General features: G+C 40.6%; 1 protein-coding gene across 2 annotated transcripts; it reads right to left on the reverse strand.

Moving 5' to 3' along the window:
* Nucleotides 1-498: 498 nt before the first annotated feature.
* tp53inp1 (tumor protein p53 inducible nuclear protein 1) lies at nucleotides 499-16,890 on the reverse strand. 2 transcript variants are annotated; one of them, XM_046045685.1, is made up of 4 exons: nucleotides 16,676-16,890; nucleotides 11,108-11,485; nucleotides 6,140-6,689; nucleotides 499-5,142 (listed from the first exon to the last, which is right to left on the reverse strand). In XM_046045685.1, the coding sequence occupies exons 2-4, from the start codon at nucleotides 11,229-11,231 to the stop codon at nucleotides 4,929-4,931; spliced, it is 888 nt and encodes a 295-aa protein (XP_045901641.1). In that variant the 5' UTR covers nucleotides 11,232-11,485; nucleotides 16,676-16,890; the 3' UTR covers nucleotides 499-4,928. The 2 variants fall into 2 exon arrangements, with proteins under 2 accessions (XP_045901641.1, XP_045901642.1); XM_046045686.1 differs by lacking the exon at nucleotides 16,676-16,890 and adding an exon at nucleotides 15,953-16,045.
* Between the last annotated feature and the right edge of the window lie 4,887 nt (nucleotides 16,891-21,777).

The following is a 21,777-nucleotide window of genomic DNA, read 5'->3' on the forward strand; positions in this document are numbered from 1 at the left end:
AATAGATCCTCCGAATACAATTATTTATGAGGATTTTGAAAAGATGTCAATAATTTTGTCCAGTTATTTTCCGCTTTTTTGTGATGTTTCAATGCAAACAAAATGAATAAACATGACAAAGCATTTGAACTGCTGACCATGACTGTAGGTGTACTTGTATGGTTTGTATTGTTATCCTTGACATTATGAATGTCTTGAACAGTAATAGTACTGTAAGTATTCATACTCTTTACTCAAGTAAAAATAGTCATACCTCAATGTAGAAATAGTCCATGAGAAGTAAAAGTCTTGCTTTGAAAATATTACTCAAGTAAAGGTACAGAAGTATTATCAGCAAAATGTACTTAAAGTATAAAAGTACTCATTATGCCATTGGTGCAATAAACAGAACTTTAATGCGGCATCCTTTATATGCTCATTAAGAGGTTTTAAAATCCAAGCAAAGTAACCTACAGCTGTCAAATAACTGAATGAAGAAACAAACCGATCCAGAAGAGCTGCGTATGAAAACATTTATTATAGGCTAATAAGAGATCACATGTATTAACTATTACAGAAAACAGATGACCCCACATTTTAATTAGCAAGTTTGTTTTTTGACATCAGAACAGAGTGAATTGATCGGTCATACATCCAAAATACAAAAAAAAGGAGACCAGTTATGTTGATAAATAAAAACCCAAAAATTCCTACACCTTTTTTTTCCTTTTTGGCAAAGTGCTGTATTATTTCAGTAAACTACACAAAAATGAAAATGTCTAACACTTGGTGAAAAATAAAAATGCCACAAAATATTCTTCACACAAACAAAAAAACAAGGAGAAAAAACAAAGTTTTGCTACATCATTCTGTCTGGTTTGTTGAGTCCTATTAAAAGCTGCACACGGGCTGGGAGGCGGGCGGCAGCGGCAAGAGCGAATAAGCTTCCTCCGAGTGGTGCATAGCTGGTTTCTGATGTCTGTTTGTGTTTTTTGTATTTATTAAGTCCACACAGGACGTAAAAGGGAAAAAAGGGAGTTCAAGTTCTTCATTGATGCATTGTCATTAGAACATTTCAACCTGGAAGGCACGTGATCCACAAATTTCAAGGCAGTGAACAAAAACATTACAAATCCCTGTTACTTTGATGATGGAGAGATGAACTGAGGACAGAAACTATACAATAATAACATAAAAAAAATAAAGGCTCCTGACAGCAGGAGGAGACAGATCATCACCGTCCCGTCTCCTCCGATCCCTTCTGTCTTTAAGTTCGCCTTTAAAAAACCAACAAAAACATCGTGGTAACACAAAATAACATCGTCCACGATTGCGAAGCTCTTAAGCAGAGAGAGAGAGAGACATTTGAGAAATAAAAGAATAGCTGAAACACACCAGAGAGAGCCACACCACTATTCTATAAGATTATTTACAGAAAACCGTACTGACGCCTAACAAACGTTTGTTAATGCTACCGTCCCATCGACACGAACACAGACAAACTGAAGCCAGATTTGACTGGAGATTCAGGAACCACACTGCAAACAACCTTCTGTCTTTGCATTACATGTTTATATACTGCAGACGTATATATTTTGTATTCGTGTATCTTTAAAACAGAATCCACTCCCTGAACTTTGTCAAAATGGCTGATGAAATGATTTCCTGTTTATGATGTATTTAACATTCGATTTGGCCTCTGAAATCACCGTGAAATGGAGGTTGGATCAGAGTGTTTAGAAGAATAAGTCGACAAAGCGTGAAAGTCTGGCCTTTCACAACAGCTTTTTATTTTTTTTTAATGACAAAGTAGAAATTTGTAAATTCACGCTGGCAAATTTCCCCCACACATCTTAAGAACAAAAAAAAGGACAAAAATAATAATGATTAAGAATGGAAGCCCATTTTTGCCAAGAAAAGAAAAAATGGTGAAAGTTAGCAATGATTTAAAAAAAAAATTCTAATACTCCCCTTAAGTCAAAAATTATGATATGCAATCTCAAGTTTGACTTATTACCCTTAAGAACTTTACTAACTGTGCTAAGAGTTTTAAAGTGATACTTTTAACTTAATACTTAACTTAATAAACTTCAATTAATAGCCTGTATGCTTTTATTTGCTTAAATCACTGAACTCACCCTGCCTATATTTGGGACAGGCCTTTAATTCCTTTACCATTCCAGTAAAATCTGAAAGAATTAAACTTTGGTGCTCGTTTCCATAAAATGAACAAAACCATTGAATTGTGCAGAATCTAGCTGATAGCATATCCATATTAAGAAATATTAAACATTTATATTGGTATGCAAGATCTAAGCAGCTTGGACTTGGCTGAAGAGGGCGACCTGTTTTATACATCAAGAGAATGTCTATAAAAACCTGACCAGGCTTCTAATTGAGACTATGCTTTTAATTTGAAGTTTTACTCTCCTAATTTTGACTCAAGGTGCACGTTTTTATTTTAGTCATTCCTAACATTTCATATATTATTTTCTTTTCCTGGCTGAAAAGGACTTCTACAGGATTCAGCCGCTCTCTGAGACGGTAAGTTTCTCTTCGCCTGCAGTGTGGTGACTCGGCCCCGGGGGCCTCTCTTTCCCTACAGCGGACGCATTAAACATGAGACAGTCCGCTGTATCAGAGCACCGAGGCCAAGGACTGTTACCAAACACTTAAAAGTTAAACAACAACAACAACAACAAATAAAAAGGACATCAGTATTATTGTGACAGGTTAAAACATCATTGCTACTTTTTTGGTATAAATATTTTAACAGTTTTTCAAAATGTAACTACGTTCACATGGAAAATAGAGTAGTTAAAAAGCATAAAGTACATTTCTAAAACCATGTTAGATACGCTTGAGCAAAGAATATAAACATCGGAGAAAAAACAAAACAGTTTCTCTCCATTCTTGATGGATTTCCAACAGTTGACTGAGACAAAGTAAATTTTCACAGTCCTGGGAGCAAGATACACTAAACTAAAAGTCGATTATTTCTCTCAAACATTTGCACGAGGGAAAGCTCGCTGGAGCAGAGCTGGAAACGCATAAAAGAATCATCAGCCGTCAAGTAAATCTCCATTTTCCTTAAAAGAGTAAAAGGTGATTGGTTGTGACCCTGAGAAGTGGACTGCAGATTCATTTTAAGAACAAAACAAAAATATATAATATTAAAAATAAAAAACAAAATCTTTTTCCATTTTCTTTTTTTTCCCCCCCTCACACTAACAACTCTACAACCATGCAACAGATTGCACACTAACATAACCAAACATACCTAAGAATAAAACAGACGCATATATACCAACTTCATACTGATATGTAATTTGTTTTTTTCTTTTCAAAAAAATATTTTGGAAGTTTTTTTTTAAAATACATTTGTGTTTTTTTCTTTACATTTCTATTCATCTCAAAGCTACCGTTAAAACAAGGCGTTTAGTGATATTCAACCCAGTAATCTTTACCATCTTTTTTTTAATTACTTTTTATTTTATTTTACTTTTTCAAAAAAATATTGTGAAAAGTACTGAATTACAGAGTCAGAAGCAGGTTCAGCTGACGCAGCAGGACGAGCGGAGAGGAACCGTCGCATTCAACAACAACAAGCGGCGGCAATGCAGGACTTAACAGAGAGACAAGCTCAAACTTCAAGGCAGGAAAAGTAAAGCAAAAATCCCCATAATAACGCTCAAACACTGGTAAGTGGTGATGTGTCCGGCCAAACAGTTCCCTCAGAATTAGGGAGCGAGGACTTCTTTGCAGGACTGCAGTCAACAATCGCAAAGGAAACACCAGAAACTAAAAATGTCTTCACCTACAAGAGCAGAAAATAAGACTAAAAAGGCAAAGCAGCTACAGCACAGGTTTAGGTTTCAGTCAGAAGTGACTCTCTGTTCTGTCTCTTGGTTTTCGGTTACTACGCCCTCCAGTTTCACAGAAAAATGTCTTGAGCGCAGAATGTTCACACCTGTTTAACCAAAAAGTGTATTTGGAGTAAATGTCCCGCTGTATTTAAAGTACTACACTGAGTCAGTATTGCACTAGACAGACAGACTGAAAAGAGAACGGCTGATATCGAAGCTGCAAAGCCGACCTTAAAGTCACTTCTATGGGTCAAACTCCAAGAAAACACTGGATCCTAAAAATAGACACGGTAAGATAGTTAAAAACTCATAACAGATTGCTTTAAGGGGATTTGTCCTTTAAAGTTTTGTCTCTCTGTTTCATAACTTTCCTGCACTGCGTCTGGCAACTTTCTGGGGGGCAACACTGTGGGGCAACTACCACAACACTCCTGCACTGATTAAATGGCACTGTTGTGCTGCTGCACGTTCAAGTGATTTTGGGGGTCCGAAAAAGTTGCCACGACCCTGCCGTGACGTCTTCGTATAGCATCCTGCCGCTCTGTGAACCTGCCCCTGAGTAAAGTGACCTACAGCATTGATTCTACACTTTAAGTAGTCCATGACGAAGAAGAAGAAGAAGAAGAAGAAGAAGAAAAAAAAGAGAAGAGGACGTCATAATGAGAACTCTTCTTCTCTGTGATTGGACACAAACTGGTCCAGTGGAGGGAGAATAAAACATGGACGACAGGAGGAGGAGGAGGAGGAGGAGGAGAGGGTTTGGGACACGGGATGACCTTTTTCTTTTTTTACATCCCTTCTTCTAAGCAGAAATATAAAGGAGGACGGACGGATGGAGGAGGAGGATGAAGAGGGAAGGAGAGAAACACCCACTGGCCACATGAGCTGATAAAATAAAAAAAACATCCAATCTGATTTCAGAACAGATCGGGTTATAACTGATGATGTCGACTGACTTGTTGCTGGTGTTGATTTGAAAACGGAGGTGTGAGTGTGGCCAGCGTTATTTTCCCATACTGCTTAAAGGATCGAGGTTGATGATGATGATGATGATGATGATGATGATGATGATGTCAGGACGCCTCAGAAGTTGAGTTGTCTCTGGCTGGGCTGGTGCAGGTGCGTGGTGCTGGCCTTCGGGGGGCGCAGCATGTTGAGGCGACGCAGGGCGTTGCGGGACAGCGGTTGGGTGCACTGGGTGATGTTACCCGACCGCTGCTGCAGGAGGCCAGCACGGGCGGAGAGCGCCGCAGCGTACTGGAGGCTGGAGCGACGCTGAACGGCCGCCACCTCCGGCCTGCAGGGGGGGGACAAACACAGGACCAGAGAGCTGTTAGATGGAGCTGGGTGGATTACTGGGAAAGTGAGTTCTGGGCCCAGTTGTTCAAAAAGCTTCATCTATAGCAGAATGACCCGGATTTGGAAATCCCATGTTTCACTATCCAGGATCAAGCAATCCATCTTACTTTTGTGCCGGTTTTTCAAAGAAACATTGGATTGGATCATCCAGATGCAAATTTAGGCTGTTATTGCTGTATAGGCTGTTGAAGCTGATATTGAAGCTGTTTGGGGGATTATTTATTTTTTACTTTACGGCACTGAATGGTCTACTTTATCTACTCTCACTCGTCACTGTAAAGTTTAAACAAATCAAGTGCAAAATATAAATAAATGTGTTTATAGGCTCATACATGATAAATATTATTTGCCAAATTTGTATTACTTTTTGTTCCACCCTTCTGTTGGGATAAGGATAATCCTGATTTTTTGGATCATAGATCCCATTTCTACTAAAAAGTTTTGAACAACACAGACTGAAGGTTTGAAAACCTTCAAAGAAAACCAGGATTGGATTAGGTGATCTGATCCGATTTCAGAATCCCTATTTTCTTTTGAACAACCCATTTTCAAGATTTGATCCAATGCGAAATCTGATCAGATTACTTCTGAACAACGGGGCCCTGGTGCTGAAATAAACACTTTAATGCTGATCGTTGAACTGTTCAAGTCATTTATCAAGTTAAATGTTCTCTGGAGATCTACTGGATGGTGGACTGAGTTTAACAAGGTCCCTGAATGGATCTAACATCTTTAAACAACTCAACCCCGCTGGCAGTGACAAACCAGAGACCTGGACCCAGCCTGAGACCAGAGGCTATATTTCTAAACCTGACTCAAGTTTTACACTAAAACCTGGGTTCAGATCTGGTACCAGAACTCTACTGGAGACTCAGTCTAGAAAATCAATCATCAGAGTCAAATTGCAATTCTGATAGAGAGGATCAGGACTTCACCTGTGACGAGGGCCGTCCAGAGTCCGCCTGCCCTTCTCCTTCCCACCTGAGGCTGTCGGGGCGGTGGCCATATTTCCAGGCAACAGGCCCAGTTCCCTGTCGAGGGAGCGCGGCAGGGGGTCGAGGGTCAGTCGCGGGGGGCTGTGGTGGGCGTAGACGGACATGCTGGGGTGCTCGATCAGCAGGTTCTCCAGAGGGCTGGTCTCCAGGAGGACGGGCTGGCTGCCGCGGCCGGTGAAGCAGGGTGGCGGGGTAACGAACCAGCTCTCCTCCAGAGATCGGGCGTCCAGGCGAAGGAACCCGCTCTCCTCTTCGTCCTCATTGTCATCGTCCTCCTCCTCCTCTGCCCCGCCGTCTGGGTCGGTGTCAGCCGTGGAGTTGAGGGAGGTGCAGGAGGCGTAGCGGATTTGGGGGCTGCCCATGGGGGAAGGGATCATCACTAGGTCTTCTTCCTCCTCCTCCTCTTCCTCCTCCTCCTCCTCCTCCTCCTCTTCAGGACCAACAGTGGATCCAGAGAGGCCATCACTACACTGACCGGAGCAGGCTTCAGCTGCAGAGAGAGACACGGCTGGAATTAATGGTATGATCCGAAACAAATCAGTCATGAAAAAGACACATTTTTACACTTTTTCCAATACAACGCAGCCAAATGTAATTTAGTTCCTTGTGCTCACAGTATTTAGAAATTACATCTAAAAAGCTCAGTGCGTCTTTCCAGATACAGTGTACCCATTAAACCTCTGATCTATGCTCCAAAATGGACATGGACAGTAGTGCAGACAGCAGATGCACAAGGTCCTGTACTTTCCACACTGAGTGTCTGTTAGCGGCAGTGGGAAAAAATAGATTCTATGAACGTGGAAGATTCTGAATCTATTCACAAATGTCACTATGTTCAAAATGTTACTTGATAATGTAATGTTGATGGAACGCAAAAGGCAGAACGACAGAGACATAATATGTTTGAGAGATGCCCTCTGCATTAAAAGCTAGCTTATGAAAGCAGTTCGGCTTCTGTGAAGTTGAAGGGAACAATGACCTGGACCAGAGTAGGACAATAAAAGCAAGTTGAAATATTTTGGGAACACGACAAACACGAGAAACCGGGAGGTGGAAGAAAAACACAGTACTACTGCAACCAGCACACTTTTCTTTTCCTGTTGGTTGTTTGCAATGCAGCGATTAATGCTGGCAAATGTAACCTTCCAGTTCACTAGCCTGGACAGACACATCAATTCCATTTCTTTTATTATTAATAAAATACATTGGAAGCAAATTCATTATGGATCATTACAAATATTTTGCTTTAAAAAGTACCAAGTAGTCACACTGTGAGAAAAATGAAATCCTGTATAGATAAAAAAAAAAAAAAAGCATCAATAATTGTTTTATCATTGCATTGCAGCCCCATTAATCTGAATCGAATTGGGAGTGTGGCGGCACAATGGAAAGCTCATGCAGTCCGTGCAGTCCTAAATTTTGGGCAACATGTGGGTTTCTGTGCAGCTGAAAAAGTGTAGATGGACAACAACCCTTTTGTGGACAATAAGGGACTATATAACGTTGTTCCGGTGAGAACTGCTTCTCAGAGAGGTCTGAAGATTATCCAGAGACAGTACAACAAAACTGCAGTCAAGAAATGCCAAAAGGTATGTTGGCATTTCTGAGCAGCACAAACTAAATTCACTTCCATTCTAATCTCAGAGTCGGAGACCAGAGAAAATTAAAACTAAACTCTGCAACATGTGTGCTATTTTTGTAATTTAGGCGAACTAACCCTTTAATTTCAGATTATTATAAACCCATTATGGAAAATCTTGATTCTTAAATGCCTTTCAACACGCCATTTACATAACCAGCTGTTGTTTTGCTGGTGGCATCAACCAGTGTTAATATCTTCAGTCAGCCAGCAGGTGGCACTGTGGCCTGTCCCTGCAGCAGCAGGGAAGCCTTCAGATGTAAACAATCATTTTTGTTGATGCTGAGCAGCCAAGGCGGCCTGACAGCTCAGCATCACAAGACTGAAAACCACAGCCTGCACGCGTGTTTCTGTTTGTGTGCTGCTAAACCCGTGTCACTCCAAGAGAGCTGCTTAATCTGCTCACTGATCCTTCCACTCCATGTTTCAGCTGCAGAAACAACCGCTACGCTGCTACACATCCAACGTTTTAAATAAAACAGGAGGCGTGCCAAAATCAGGGAGTCTTGTTTTGATCCAACATCAGCTTCTAGTGGTTCACAGAGACACAGGAAGTGATGAGGTGGAAACGCAATGGGAGCTCAGGCTAGCAGACTGGAAACTAAAAATAACTCTGTGTCAACTAAGCAGATGTCTCCATTTGATTTCAGTTCTGTTTAAAGGGCCTGCTGTTAGTAAAGTCAGTTTCATCTATGTACCTCCAAATCACGAGGGGCTCACAAGAGCATCCAACACCCTCTGTACTTAGATTTGGATGAGGAAAAACTCCTGTAATGAAGAACCCTCAGGTAGAGCAGCAGAGGAGGGATCCCTCTCTCGGGACAGACTAGAATAATGTGGATCCGGGAGAAAGTCAAGCAACACCAGGTGTCGTCAAACACCCTGGAGAGCCTTTAACCTACAACTCATAGTCATTTTTGTTGTTTAATCGCCTGCAGGATTTTATTTTTTACCCAAACACACAAATTAACAAAGTTTAGGAACTCATCCCCTTCATCAAGTGATCTTCCCTGACCTCTGTGCTCTGTTTCATGCATGTGAGCAAGTGTCTGAAGCTCATTTCCACATGGCTCTGACTCGGGAGGAATCCTTGTTTACCCACAACAGGCCTCAGAGGCTGCAGGGAGCTGACCCAGCACCCTACAGCTGATCCGCACACAGTATCCTCTCAGCAGCGGGACAACCCTCGCTGTCAAAGTCCATCAGCAGCTGAGCTCGTCCTCCAGAGGCTGCAGGCTATTTGCAAACTGAGGAGGTTCAGGTTTGTGGTATCAACTGAACCACAGGTCCCCACTGCAGGAGTGAAGCTCTGTTGTTAGTGAGGGCCCGCAGTGTTTTGGCAGGCTGTGTGTGCTGGGTTAATGAGGTCGGTGTGGATTATGATCAAACTGGCTGACCTTCCACACCACCCTTGTCACCACTGTGCAACATCAAGGCTCAGAATCTGCAGGATTTCAGTCCACACAAGCAGCTGGTTTCACCTTCAACCAGACTTAAATCCTAAATCTGCTGCACAGGAGCCGTTTCACGTTTCCCAAATCAAAACAATACTTGTTACATGTGCATGGACGTGTGAGAGACCTGCAGCACAATCTTTTGTGAAATGTTTTCTGTGTGGAAGCAGTGCTCTTTTGAAAACGGGCCCTCTGCATTAATATTGTCCAAAACATGGACGTGCGTGCACTTCTGTTTGTCTGTGTACATCGGCAGACATGTTCACACCTGTGCAGCTTGTGTGCACGGTCATAAATGTTGGGCTGCACGGCTCTGCACACACAGCAAGTATAAATTGATGTATAAGGCTGGGTTTCATTGGACATATTTCCATTTTAGTCTTGATATGACGTCTCAGTCTCATATTTTTTCTTCAATAACATACTATGAAAAATATAAATGTGTTTTTCTACAGAACTGTTTTTCCAAATAACAAAAAAGCCAAACTTTAATATACTTAACTTTAGTATCGACAAATGCAATTTTGCAAGTTTATTTAGGTAACTTCTTAGATTAGATCGACTTGTGTTATATAGAAAACATTCACATCAAAGCTTTCATTTTATTTAAACCTCCAGACTGCCAACAAACCCTCAAAATCCATCTTTTCGGCTGAGGAAATGCAGCCTGGACAGTCGTTCAGCAAGACTTCATGAACACCTTGTAACTTTACGATGCAAGTGGGAGAAACACAACACCGTCTCCAGGTGTGCGATGGGGGGATGTCTGTGCCCCTACATGTCCACCTCCACCAGGCCCAGAATGGGAACTCCAACATGATCTATTTTTACCTCCTCTGCTGCTTTTGTTTGAGTTGTTTACAGGCTACCATAAACTGCCTGATGCCAACCTGCCGCACCGCCGCCCCCCACCATCCACATCAGGAAATGGGCCAGCTGGCCTCTGTCTCTCCCCCCCCCACCTGAAATATTCACACGGCTGTGGAATTGGAGACAAGTCGAGTCCAGACCGGCGGCAGGTGTACGGTGGCCCAAAGACAAGCTGGGTGTGAGCTTCACTCAGAGCCACCTGGACGTCACTGCAGTGGCTCATGTTTCTGTGTACAGTGAGCGTCCCGGCTGTTTTGACTGGGGTCTTTTTTTTAATCTCAGACAGTCAGCTGGAAACTTGGCTCCACTTTTTGCAGCCATTAAAACGGTCTAAATTTATCCAGTATCTTTCTTTCTGACCTGGAGCATGTTGGTTTATCTTTTCTCTTTGCATAAATCGTACCCTTCCTTGCAAAATGATCTTAATTCAAGATCCGCTAACTAGCTTTCTCTGGAGTTTCAACAGATCTGATGGTTCTTTGTCAGCGGCTGGATTTTTCTCTACTCTTCCTTAAACTGTTCCCATATGTTTTGTGCACAAATTTGAGAAAATTTTGTCTTTTTTCCCGTCATTTTTTGTTTTTGTTATTATTTATCCTCTCTAAAAGTATCCAGACACTTTTGTCTAAAGACTTCAAATAAAAAGGATTTATTTAACTTATAAACAATCTACGCAAATTATATGACAATAAAGCTGCCGAGCCACAAATGTGAACAAAGTCAGCAAGGTTAGTCTAAAAAGGTAAAAAACAGATGCAGATCAGCGAGTCAGCAGTCGTCTCTGCAGGAACATGTGAGCTGGATTATTAACCGTCAAAGAGTGCATTTAGTGCGTTTTGTCACCACAAAAGTAAAAGTTCCGAGAAAGTACTATGATAATTTCCCAAAAACTAATATTGTAATACTTTTCTTAACTGTGCTTCTTCTCATTCTCATGAGACTTACCCAGGTAGTTGACCAGGATCCAGTCTTCGTCCTCCTCCTCTTCCTGCTTGCCGTCTCCAGTTCCGCTCAGACTCAGCTCCTCCACATCGTCCCCGAACAGAGCGCTGGCGAACCTCTGGAACATCCCTGGACGTCCTGCGGGGGCCTGAGACTGACGGAGGACCTGGGGGAGGCGCGTGGCTCGGGGCGACGGCGGGGAAGCGTGGCGCGCACTTTGGTCATCAGCAGCGGGGTTCACGGCTGTGTGAAGGCTCCGGAAAGGTGCTAAAGTGCATCAATAAGGTGTGGTCATGGATCATCTGAGGGCCAGCAGACACGGGCTGGACATCGCTCAAGGTCAGGATCGTGTCAGCAAGTGCAAAAAGTACAAAACGAGCCCTGAGGGGAGAAAAAGAAAGGATTTAATCATCAGAATCCTGAAGAATGCATGACAGGATTCAATAATGCTAACAGTGGAGCTGCTTTTCCAAGTCCAAGTTCCAAGCCTGAGTCTTTATAAGCAACTGCAAGTCAAGATAGAAGTCTTTCAGGTCTGTGAATGTTGACCATTAAAATAACATTTCACCTCTTAATGTTGATAGTGTTAACAGTGTTTCCTGATGTCTGTGATTTCAAGCTGTAAACCTTTGGCCACAACACAAAATCTCATATCACTTTGTAAAGTCGTTATGGCTAACATATTAGTCACAAGTTGCCTATTTGCACATCGAGCAGCTGAAGAGCAACATGATCCTTCATTAGGAGTCGTGTTTGTGCCACAAAGCTCTGTGTTTGTTCTCCACCAGCTCCTGGGGGAAATATCTGGCTCTTCAGCAGCTAAATGCTTCACTATGTTCACCAGCTGGTCTCTGTCTGCTGTTTGCTGTTAAGCAGGTCGTGTACAGTGGCTTTTTACAGCTTCTTCTCCTCTGGAAGCGACGGCCTGAGAGCGCTGAGAGTGAACCAGAACAAGAAAGCTGTAGCCGGATGGATAAAAAATGAGCTGAAAGTCACTATAAAGCTCAGTAAAGCCGAGAAGCTGCAGATTCAACTCTGTAGCTTCATCACTATGAGAGACACCTAACACATTGTCAACTACCAAAAATATTGATAATAGCCACTTTAAATAACCCTGAAGGAACATACCCCAGTTATAAATCACTCAGATGACACTAAACTTGCTGTAAAACTATGTTTCTACTTCTTTAAGTGAATTATGGCTCTGCGTTTGTAATGTTTTTTAAGGTGTTTGTCTGCTCAGACATATGACATCTTTGTTCCACAATGAAATATAAAGCCAGCAATAATTTACAACGCTGACCTTTACATGAATAAAAATGATTTTGCGCAGTATAAATTTAGAGTCTCTTTGTGTTCTATCCCAAAAATCATCTCACTGCTTGTTTTTACCTTGTGACCCCTTGTGGCGGTCGATCAATCGACCGACTGCAAATAACAAAATGTACGGCATTACTTCAGATAATTGTGTACATAGTTAATCAAGCAAAACCCTGGTCCTAGTTTCTCAAATATGAAATTTGCTGCCTTATTAAAAACCGAATATTTATCAGTAGTTAGTTAGACTAAACAAAACCTGACAATTTACAGACTAAACTGTAAATCAGTTAATCGAAAACAATCAATATCAGACGCATTTTATAATGCATATAATCTTCAGCTGCAGTGATTCTGAGTCTGATGTCTGGTGTGTTTACAGGTGCTGGTTTTACCTGCCGAGCAGCCCATCCCTCATAAATCATACAATTTATCACAGAGTCTTTATCATCCAACTCTGCGACCATGTTAGGATACATACAGCAGCGTGTGAGCGCCAGGCGGCAGATAAAAAGGTGTAAAGACTGATAGCAGAGGGAGAGACACACACACAGGCTCCAGGCTCGGTTCATGAGCCCATATGAGGCTGTAAAGAGAGTCGCCACCACTGAGGCAGGATTCATTTCCTGTTAGCCCTGATGGAAGTGAGCAGCAGCTGCAGTTTCTTCAGTTATCGAGCCGTGCTGTCTGTGTTTTATTCAACAGTAAATAAAGAGATCTGTTGTGTTCAGAGGATGCACGCACAGCTGGCTGGCAGTCGGGTCTACAGCTCTGAGTACAGCCTTTCATAATAGGAAAGTATTAGTCGACAGCATAAGAAGTGATCAGTTTCACTGTCTCACTGCAGCTGCTGCACAAAGCACAATATTAGTGGATTAAAGCCACGGGTGCAATGTCTCCCCCCGCCCCCCACTTTACAATTTCAGTTTGATTTACCCACTAAAACCTCCCTAAACATAGTCTTCTTGACTGTCCAGCTGCCAGAATTTCTCTAAAAACACAAGCTCTCAACACAATAGACAAACTACAGTGTACTGCTATACACATAGGCCATTTATATATATACACATACATACACACACACACACACACACACACACGCACACACACACGCGCGCACACACACACACACACGTAGACTGTAAGCTACAAATAACCCTCTGATTGGTAGAGCAGTCAGACAAGAAACTGCAGACACTGCTCAGGGCTGAAAAACCTACTGGTACGCCTCTACATGTTTTTCTTTCTGTGAAATTAATGATAAAATCTATAGTTTGACTCAGTGTCTAAGAGGTGCATAAATTAAACTGATTTAGATGGTATTTCTAATTATTTTTGTAGACAGCCATCATGATAATGTCAAGATGCGATGGACATTTATATAAATGCAGTATTGTGTATGTATACAGGCAGGATGTAAATAGCATTATAAGTTATTTTCAGTATAATTTGTGTAAACAAATGTGGGTTTCTCTTAGCTATTGTTGTATGTATCTTTAGGGCATGTGCACCGACCTGAAACTTTACACCCACTCGCTAGCGCCCCCTACAGAGACGGATGTACATAGCCAAACAGTCTGACATGTTGAATTTAGTGGTAATTTTTTTTGTGATTTACAGGCCCCGTACTTTAATGAACTCCTTCTCCAGAATTAATCGGATCTACTTCAAATTTTCTCAGTACAATCTATAGACCTTTGCAATTGTAAGCTGTGCTAGATGTGAGTTTTCGTTGAAGGCCGTGTCCCTGGTGTGGCGACAAGTTTTGGTGTTTTGCCATGAAACAGGAAGTTGTTGCAACTTGAGTATACATGCTAAAATCTGCCCCTCACTGCACGTATGTGTTAACGGTCCCGCCCTGAAGACATCTACATGCCAATATTCACTCAAAGTCATAGTGCCACCTACTGGCAACAGGAAATGCCAAGTTATATGCTGTGATGTACTATTTTTAGCAGGTTGACCAGATCCACCTCAAATTTGGGCAGAAAAGCTTTAAGACCTTTATGATGCTATATTTTGAAACTTGCGAGTTTTAATCAAATGCTGTTATCATGGCGATTCCTTATTCGCCACGAAAAAAGAAAATTTTGTACATTTTCTGCCCCCGATTTGACCTGTTTTATAAGAGTGCAAATTAGGAGTTAGTCCTTGCGCCACCTACTGTCAACAATGTGAAAATCATCAATTCATTCATGTCAAATTTTCATTGTGTGGTCCACACTTGATTTACTGGAACACAACATATAAAATTGTATTCTCTATATCGCTAGGCCTTGAAGAGGTAAAACGTACTGTAACAAGAGGTACAGACACTTTGCACAATAATAACTAAATTAAGTAAAGTAACAGGTATTAAGTTAACATATCATTAATAGCATTATCAGTCAGTTTCAACATTATAAATTCCAAGATGTTGATGGATGAAGATGGACTATTTCACAACTTTGTTAAAATATTGATACATCATAAAAAATGTATAATGTTTGTCGTTGTTTACTATTAAATGTGTATTAGAAGGCTTGTCAATTGATTGTGGAAGTGAAAGCTGATTTCAGTAGAATTTTGTATTTTTAGCTTTGGTAGGGCGAGCCTTTGGTTTGTTTTGTTAAAAATCCAAACTGGCATTAACTCCTCATGGGAACCGCAAATGTCGTTTTTTTTCCCACCAGCACTTAAAGGCGCACTACGTTACTAGGTGAATTCATCGTCCTCGGCTGTGATGCATTTAATTGCCCTTGTTCTTGCTCGTATTTTTTTGTCATATTCATTACAAGTGAAAAGAAGGAAAAAAATGGAAAGCGCATTTCTTTTGGAGAAGTCAAAATCGGCTTCTGTAAACAACGAGCAGCTGTGACGGACTGAAAGCAGAGAAAGGTTTTAACTTAAGGACTATCACAACGGCAACAACAGCAGGCTGATAATCTGCTACACCTGTTCCCCCTCCACTCCTCACCCTCCTCCGCCCTATCAGGACATAACAGGGTTACATGCTAAATATGAATGCATCCTGCTCATCATAATAATCACCGAACACAAAGGAAGGGAAGGGCTTATTTTATGGGCGGTTAATGTCGCCAAAGGGGGTCACTGAATGAGCTGTGGCTTCCTGTTGAGCCACACCGTAATTAATGCATCTATTACATCATCCCCGTCATCATTTATCACCCTAATGTAAAATAGGCTGTGAAAGAGGCATGGCGCTTAAAATGCTTAAATGCTGCAGCTTTACAAATATAAATACATATTTAGCCCAGTATATTTAAATGTCCTGCATTGCGAAGACTCAACAGTCCAAACCCCATACATATATTGATAATCGATAGATATATATATATTTATATAAATGAGGATAAGCAGTCTCAAATTTGTAAAGTAAAAATTAATGAATGTTCCGCATTTTGCCCAAAATGAGGTTTGCAAGTAAGGATTATTCTCACTGTCGATTAATCTGTCATAATTTTTTTGTTCATGTATCGATTGTTCGGTCTATAAAACAAGACAATTGTGAAAAATGTCAATCACGAGTACCTTCAACCCACAGCGACGTCTTCAGATGGCTTTTGTTCAACCATAAACAGCCCAAAGAAAACACTCTTCTAATTTTAAATGATGATCGAAAAGCAGCAAATACTCAATTAGAAAAAGTTAAAACAGGGAATGTTTGACATTTTTGCTTGATAAACGACCAATTATCAACACGGGTGTGGATTAACTATCAAGTCGAGGAACTAACAGAGTAATCGGCTACCTATTCCAGCGCTAATGTGATTTATAAGCGAGTCGGTGGAACAAAACAGACAAACTGGTCCATTATCAATCTGGAGCAGCAGCATTGTGTTGGACGGTTGTTTTGGATACAAAGGGGAAGGGGAGGAGGCTGTAATTCAACACCGGCTGGGCAGAGCCTGGCTGTTAAACTTTTATCTCCTGAAATATGTTATGTCAATGTTTTCCAGAACATGCTAAAAGCCTATTCTCTAATCTAGTCGAGGATAAAACACCACGTTTTGCAGAAAGCCAGCTAATAGGCTAGCTAAAGCATAAACAGCCTATAGCAAGATTAAGCTAACGCTGCAGAGTAAAAAAAAAAGCATCCTAAACGTTCAATAACGCAACCTAACTTTTTAATATATGTCTGTTTCTTAAAGTAGAAAGTGCATCTACTGTTATGTGGATAAAAATGATCAATGGCTTCGGGATTAGAGGCACCGGAGCCGTTAACGTCCACCAAGAGGAAAACAAAGAACTCACCTGCGAGCAGAGAGAGAGGAGATGTAAACGCTTCAAATCGAGATTAAAATCCTTTCAAATGGAGGTAGATGCGTTACTTTTCGAAAAATAGAAAAACGTGAGGTTTCTTCGCGGAAGAAATAAAATATATAAAAAGGTTAATTTAAGGACTGTACATCGGGAGTCACAGTGCGGGTTCAGCTTTTTCCCTTCAGGCCGTTTCCTCTTCAGTCCGACCCGACTGCTCCTTCTTTTGTTGTTGTTGTGGCGCTCCAACAGCTGATCGCCGTGACGTCGCCAGGCACGCAGCCTATTGGAGGGGACGGGTCTAAGGAGCGGTCTCGGCCAATCACAAAGGGCGTTACGGACTGTCACTAACCCACGTGACACGCTCCTCCTCCTCCTGGATAAGGGTATGCCTGGGCAAAGCTCTCAGGGTGTGGGAGGAACAAGCAGGACAATATCTGGGGTTTTTTCCTTAAAAACAGACACATATTACATAAACAGACTGACTTCCCAGTCGAGCTGCAGGGCTTCCGGTTTTCTACACACCCTATGAATTTAACAACAACATTTAAGTAGAAAATTACAATTACACAGATGCAGTAGTGGTGGACGAAATACACAAATCCTGTACTTGAGTAAAAGTACACATACCCTTGCTTAATATTACCCCACTAAAAGTAGAAGTTTAAATTTCTACTGGAGTCAAAGTATAAAAGTACCTGCTTTTAAAAAGTACTATTAGTATAGTTCTGTTTGTCAGGGGTTGCTGATAAGACAGACAGAATATAAAAATACAGCGGGCAAACTTTCCTATTTATTAAACAATTGTATTCTGTTTTCTTTTATAATGTTATACTGTCGCAGGAAAAAGTATGTGAACCCTCGGGAATTACCTGAATTCTGCATAAATTGGTCATAAAATCTGATCTTCATCTAAGTCACAAAAATAGACAAACACAGTCTGCTTAAACTAATACCACACAAACATTTATATGGTTTTCATGTTTGTTTTTTTAATACACCGTGTTAACATTCACAGTGCAGGGTGGGAAACGTTGTCTATTGTGACTTAAATTAAGATCAATGTTATATTTTATGACCAATTTATACAGAAATCCAGGTCATTTCCAAGGGTTAAAATACCTTTTCCTGCGACTGTATATTACATCATTAGATTATTATTAATCATGCCTTAATGTAAAACCAGGATTTTCCTCTCATAGTTGGTTGAGGTTGAATTATTTTGTATCAGACCACAGTTAGGAACAGTACTTGAGTCAGTGTACTTGTCCACCTTTGTATACGGATGTAAAGTTTGCATAATAGAGCTATAAAATATTACAAAAGAGAACTAAGTGGAAGTTTTTCAAACACCTTTGATCACAGCTGAATTTTATTTCTGTCTTTTTATGTTGAGTTAAAGATTACACATCATCCAAACACATAATTATAACTGTTAGCTGGTGAAAACAAAGGACACCTTATAGCCAGATAAGATAAGATAAGATAAAATAAGATAAGTTAAGTTAGACTTTATTGATTCCGTACTGGGGAAATTCACTTGTTATGGCAGCCCCAGATACATGTGATTGATATGAACATTACACAGGTCGCGGCGGGAGATAATGGCACGTTGTAGAAAATAAATAAATAAATATGATTGCAGAAGGCAAAAATATATTCAGCAGTATAGTTTAGGGTAAATAATATATATCTGTATAATTGCGTATTAGTATTAGATTAGTATTAGTACACCTTTCTAATTACAAATTTATAAGGTGTAACTAACATAACAATTTGCTAATGCTTTATTGATCATTGGAAGACACTGTCGCTGATGAATGCTTTATTTATTTATTTCTATTCAACCTTTTTTTAATCAGGCAAGTTAGTTAAGAACAAATTCTTATTTACAACCACGGCTTGGCAAGAGGAGGACATCCTGTTGAACTGAGGGACACACAGGAATAAAGGGGTATGAAGTATAAGATAGGGAACAAGGACAATCAGAGTAATGAGACATAACATCTGAAACAAGACAAGAAGCATAACCAACCCAAACAAACTTCACAACGGGGAACAGGGCAGCATGGGCAACATATGATCAAATAGGACGTTGGTGGAAGCGATATGGGACACAATTTAAAAAGTTATGAGCGAGATAGAAAGATAAAACAGGCCATACGTAACTTTAATGAGTTAAAACACATGGCACATGTTTTAAAAGGGATTAGGCAGTAAAACAACTTCAGTACACGGCTGGAGCATGTTGGAATAAGGAGCAAACAAGGGCCAAGTTTGCCTTAGGAACATTTAACAGTAAATGGCGGGAGGAGCGTGTGTTAAAGGAGGAGGAGGATGTATTTAACAAGCACACAAGCTTTGTTTTTATAGTAAAATAAGCAGTGCTACATGTTAGCAATGTATGGCTATGGATAGCAAGCTGTTAAACAAAGTTTGAATGACAAAACTATAAAATTGTTGTACTATATTTCCTTTAAATTAGTTGGCAAGCTACACATACAAATGTAATACACTGACACAAAATTGATATGCACCTTCTCATCTTGCACATGAAAACAAAGAAAAGTGCAATGAGATAACTTCTGTTATGAACTGGCGAAATATACTGTAAATAAAATTGAATTTACCTACAGATGATTCTCAATTTAGAAGAAAAATCTGTGTTTGTCAACTCTTCCAAAGGTCCAGTTTAGTTAAGGGCTAGTGGTGGAAGTACTACTATTACTAGTATTTACTCAAGTACGATAGATATTTGTACTTTAGTATTTCAGTTTTCTGCTGCTATATCTACTCCACTACATTTTAGAGGGAGATGTTATACATTTATCTAACAGCTAGAGTCACTTTGCAGATAAAATTATACAAACTAAACACATGAGCCATTTATAAAATATGATGCAATGCTCCTTCAGTGTGTTAAAATGTGCTCCACCTCCACTAGATTTTACATTAAAATATTGTTAGAGTAATATTATTCCATTATATTTTGCTTGGTACTATTCACTTCAATTCAATAAATTTTATTTATACGTTAGGAACTTTACTCGTACTGAGCATCAAAGCGTGTAAGGTTCCACAAACACAGCACAACACACACACACACACGTAAGTAATAAATAGTTCTATGTAAATAAGTAAAGCTCGCAAAGTACAATAAATACATGATAAATAGGCAGTAAACATTAAAGAGTTAAAATAGATGAATAAATAAATAAATAAAAATAAATCACCAATCTGCACACACATGGACATACACATAGATGAATAAGTTAATCAACCATTCATGTTTCTAATGGATGTGGGCACAAAACTTGTCATGGCTCTCTTAGTCCTGCATGTGAGAGATCTGTATCTCTGGCCTGAGGGAAGAAGACTGTAGTGACTGTGCAGTGTGTGAGTGGTGTCTGAGGCTCTTTGTGGAAGAGCCTCAGACACCACCATTCCTTTTAGGAACACAAATAGCTGGTGAAGACTGTCTTGGAAGAACTGAGGTGACCGTTAGCTCGGACCCTCTGGTGTCTATCTGTCAGAAAAGACAGGATCCAGAGAATATGGTGCGGGGTCACGTCCATTTGGAGCAATTTTGGTTCCATCATGTGAGGTTGCACTGTGTTAAAAGCACTTGAGAAATCCACAAAGACCAGTCTAATGAATGAGCTGGGCTTTTCAAGATGGGAATAAGTGCCATGTAGCAGTGTTAATCTGGCATCATCCACACCTCTGTGCCGTTTGTATGCAAACTGAAGGGAGTCAACATGCAAACTGACCTCCTCCTGAAGCTGATAGCCGACAGGTCTATTTTGTAATTGCCACCCAAATTAAATTCAAGTCACTAATGCTGCATACAGAGGGACTACTGGGTCTGCACCCATCTACCTAAACTCCATAATACAAGTTTACGTTCCTTCTCGCCCGCTACGCTCCTCCAACGAACGCCGCCTGGCTCTGCCATCCCTTCACACAAAGCAATCCCAGTCCCTGTTCTCATCTGTGACACCACGATGGAGGAACGAGCTACCACACAGCATCAGAGCAGGGGCGTCCCTCTCTAACTTCAAGAAGCTCCTGAAAACTCTTCAGAGAACACTTCATCTGATAACACCTCTAACCTCTAACATGCACTTCCTGTGCTCTTCTTCTTCTATCCCCTTACAACATTTGTTAATTCTTACTTCTTTCCATTCTATCTATCCTATGTGTTAATAGCCCTTACGAGTATCTATGGTTGCTTGTAGATCACTCACTTTACTGATGCTTGTGTGTTGTTTTTCAAATGTAAGTCACTTTGTATAAAATTATTAGCCAAATGAGTATATGTAAATATAAATGCAAATATAAGCATCTTTTCTCAAACACCGGAAAGCAAGGAACAGTCAATGATGTGCTGAAGTAAGTTACGAGGTTTGGACTTCTCCACATAATCGACCCGAGGCTTATAGAGGATGAAGCTAAAACCAGATATTTGGGTCTGTGGTGGGTTCAACAAGCCCCATCAGGCCTCAAAAGGTTGACATTAGGGGGCCTCCCCTCACTTTACACCTCCCCCTCCAACTGCCCTCCATTCAATCTATAATCTGGAGGAAAGGCCATACGCTTCAGACAAAAGGAACATGGAGGCAGCTGCTCATGTGCATCCATTAATATGTTCCCTGTCCTTTATGTCAAACAGTAAAGATGTTCACATGTAAAGATGGGCACATTTTCAGGACTTTCTACATTATTAATCATCAAAATGTAAATATTTTTCAAAACGTGAAGATGTTTCTTGCGTATCTTGAACTCTCTAGTCTCTGAACTTTATTTACACTTATACCCTTCATTCAGACAAGATGTTCTGTTCTCTCTTTTGAGAAGTTTGCTCTCCAAGATAGCTCTGGACTTGTTGGATTTACAAATCATCATCACATTGACCTCCCAACAGCCTGATACTCAGATCCTTGCAGACTAAAGTAGCTGACTCTAATTGGCACGTTGGCAGGTATCAATCTATATGAGGAGTGTAATAAAACACAGACAGAAAGCAGACACTCGTGAGGAGGTTGTCTGGCTGCTTACGCCAGTAGACGCTGACTGCAGATTCGTGTCTCAGCTTG

Source organism: Micropterus dolomieu, linkage group LG03 (genome assembly GCF_021292245.1).
Source record: "Micropterus dolomieu isolate WLL.071019.BEF.003 ecotype Adirondacks linkage group LG03, ASM2129224v1, whole genome shotgun sequence".
Taxonomy (NCBI): Eukaryota; Metazoa; Chordata; class Actinopteri; order Centrarchiformes; family Centrarchidae; genus Micropterus; species Micropterus dolomieu.

Bases quoted from the DNA above. Each gene is read 5' to 3' on its own strand.
- tp53inp1 (XM_046045685.1), bottom strand. From the start codon at position 11,231: ATGTTCCAGAGGTTCGCCAGCGCTCTGTTCGGGGACGATGTGGAGGAG. The intron at 6,690-11,107 runs GTAAGTCTCATG...CTCTCTCTGCAG, and splicing joins GATCCTGGTCAACTACCTGG to CTGAAGCCTGCTCCGGTCAG. The intron at 5,143-6,139 runs GTGAAGTCCTGA...CCCCCCCTGCAG, and splicing joins CTGGACGGCCCTCGTCACAG to GCCGGAGGTGGCGGCCGTTC.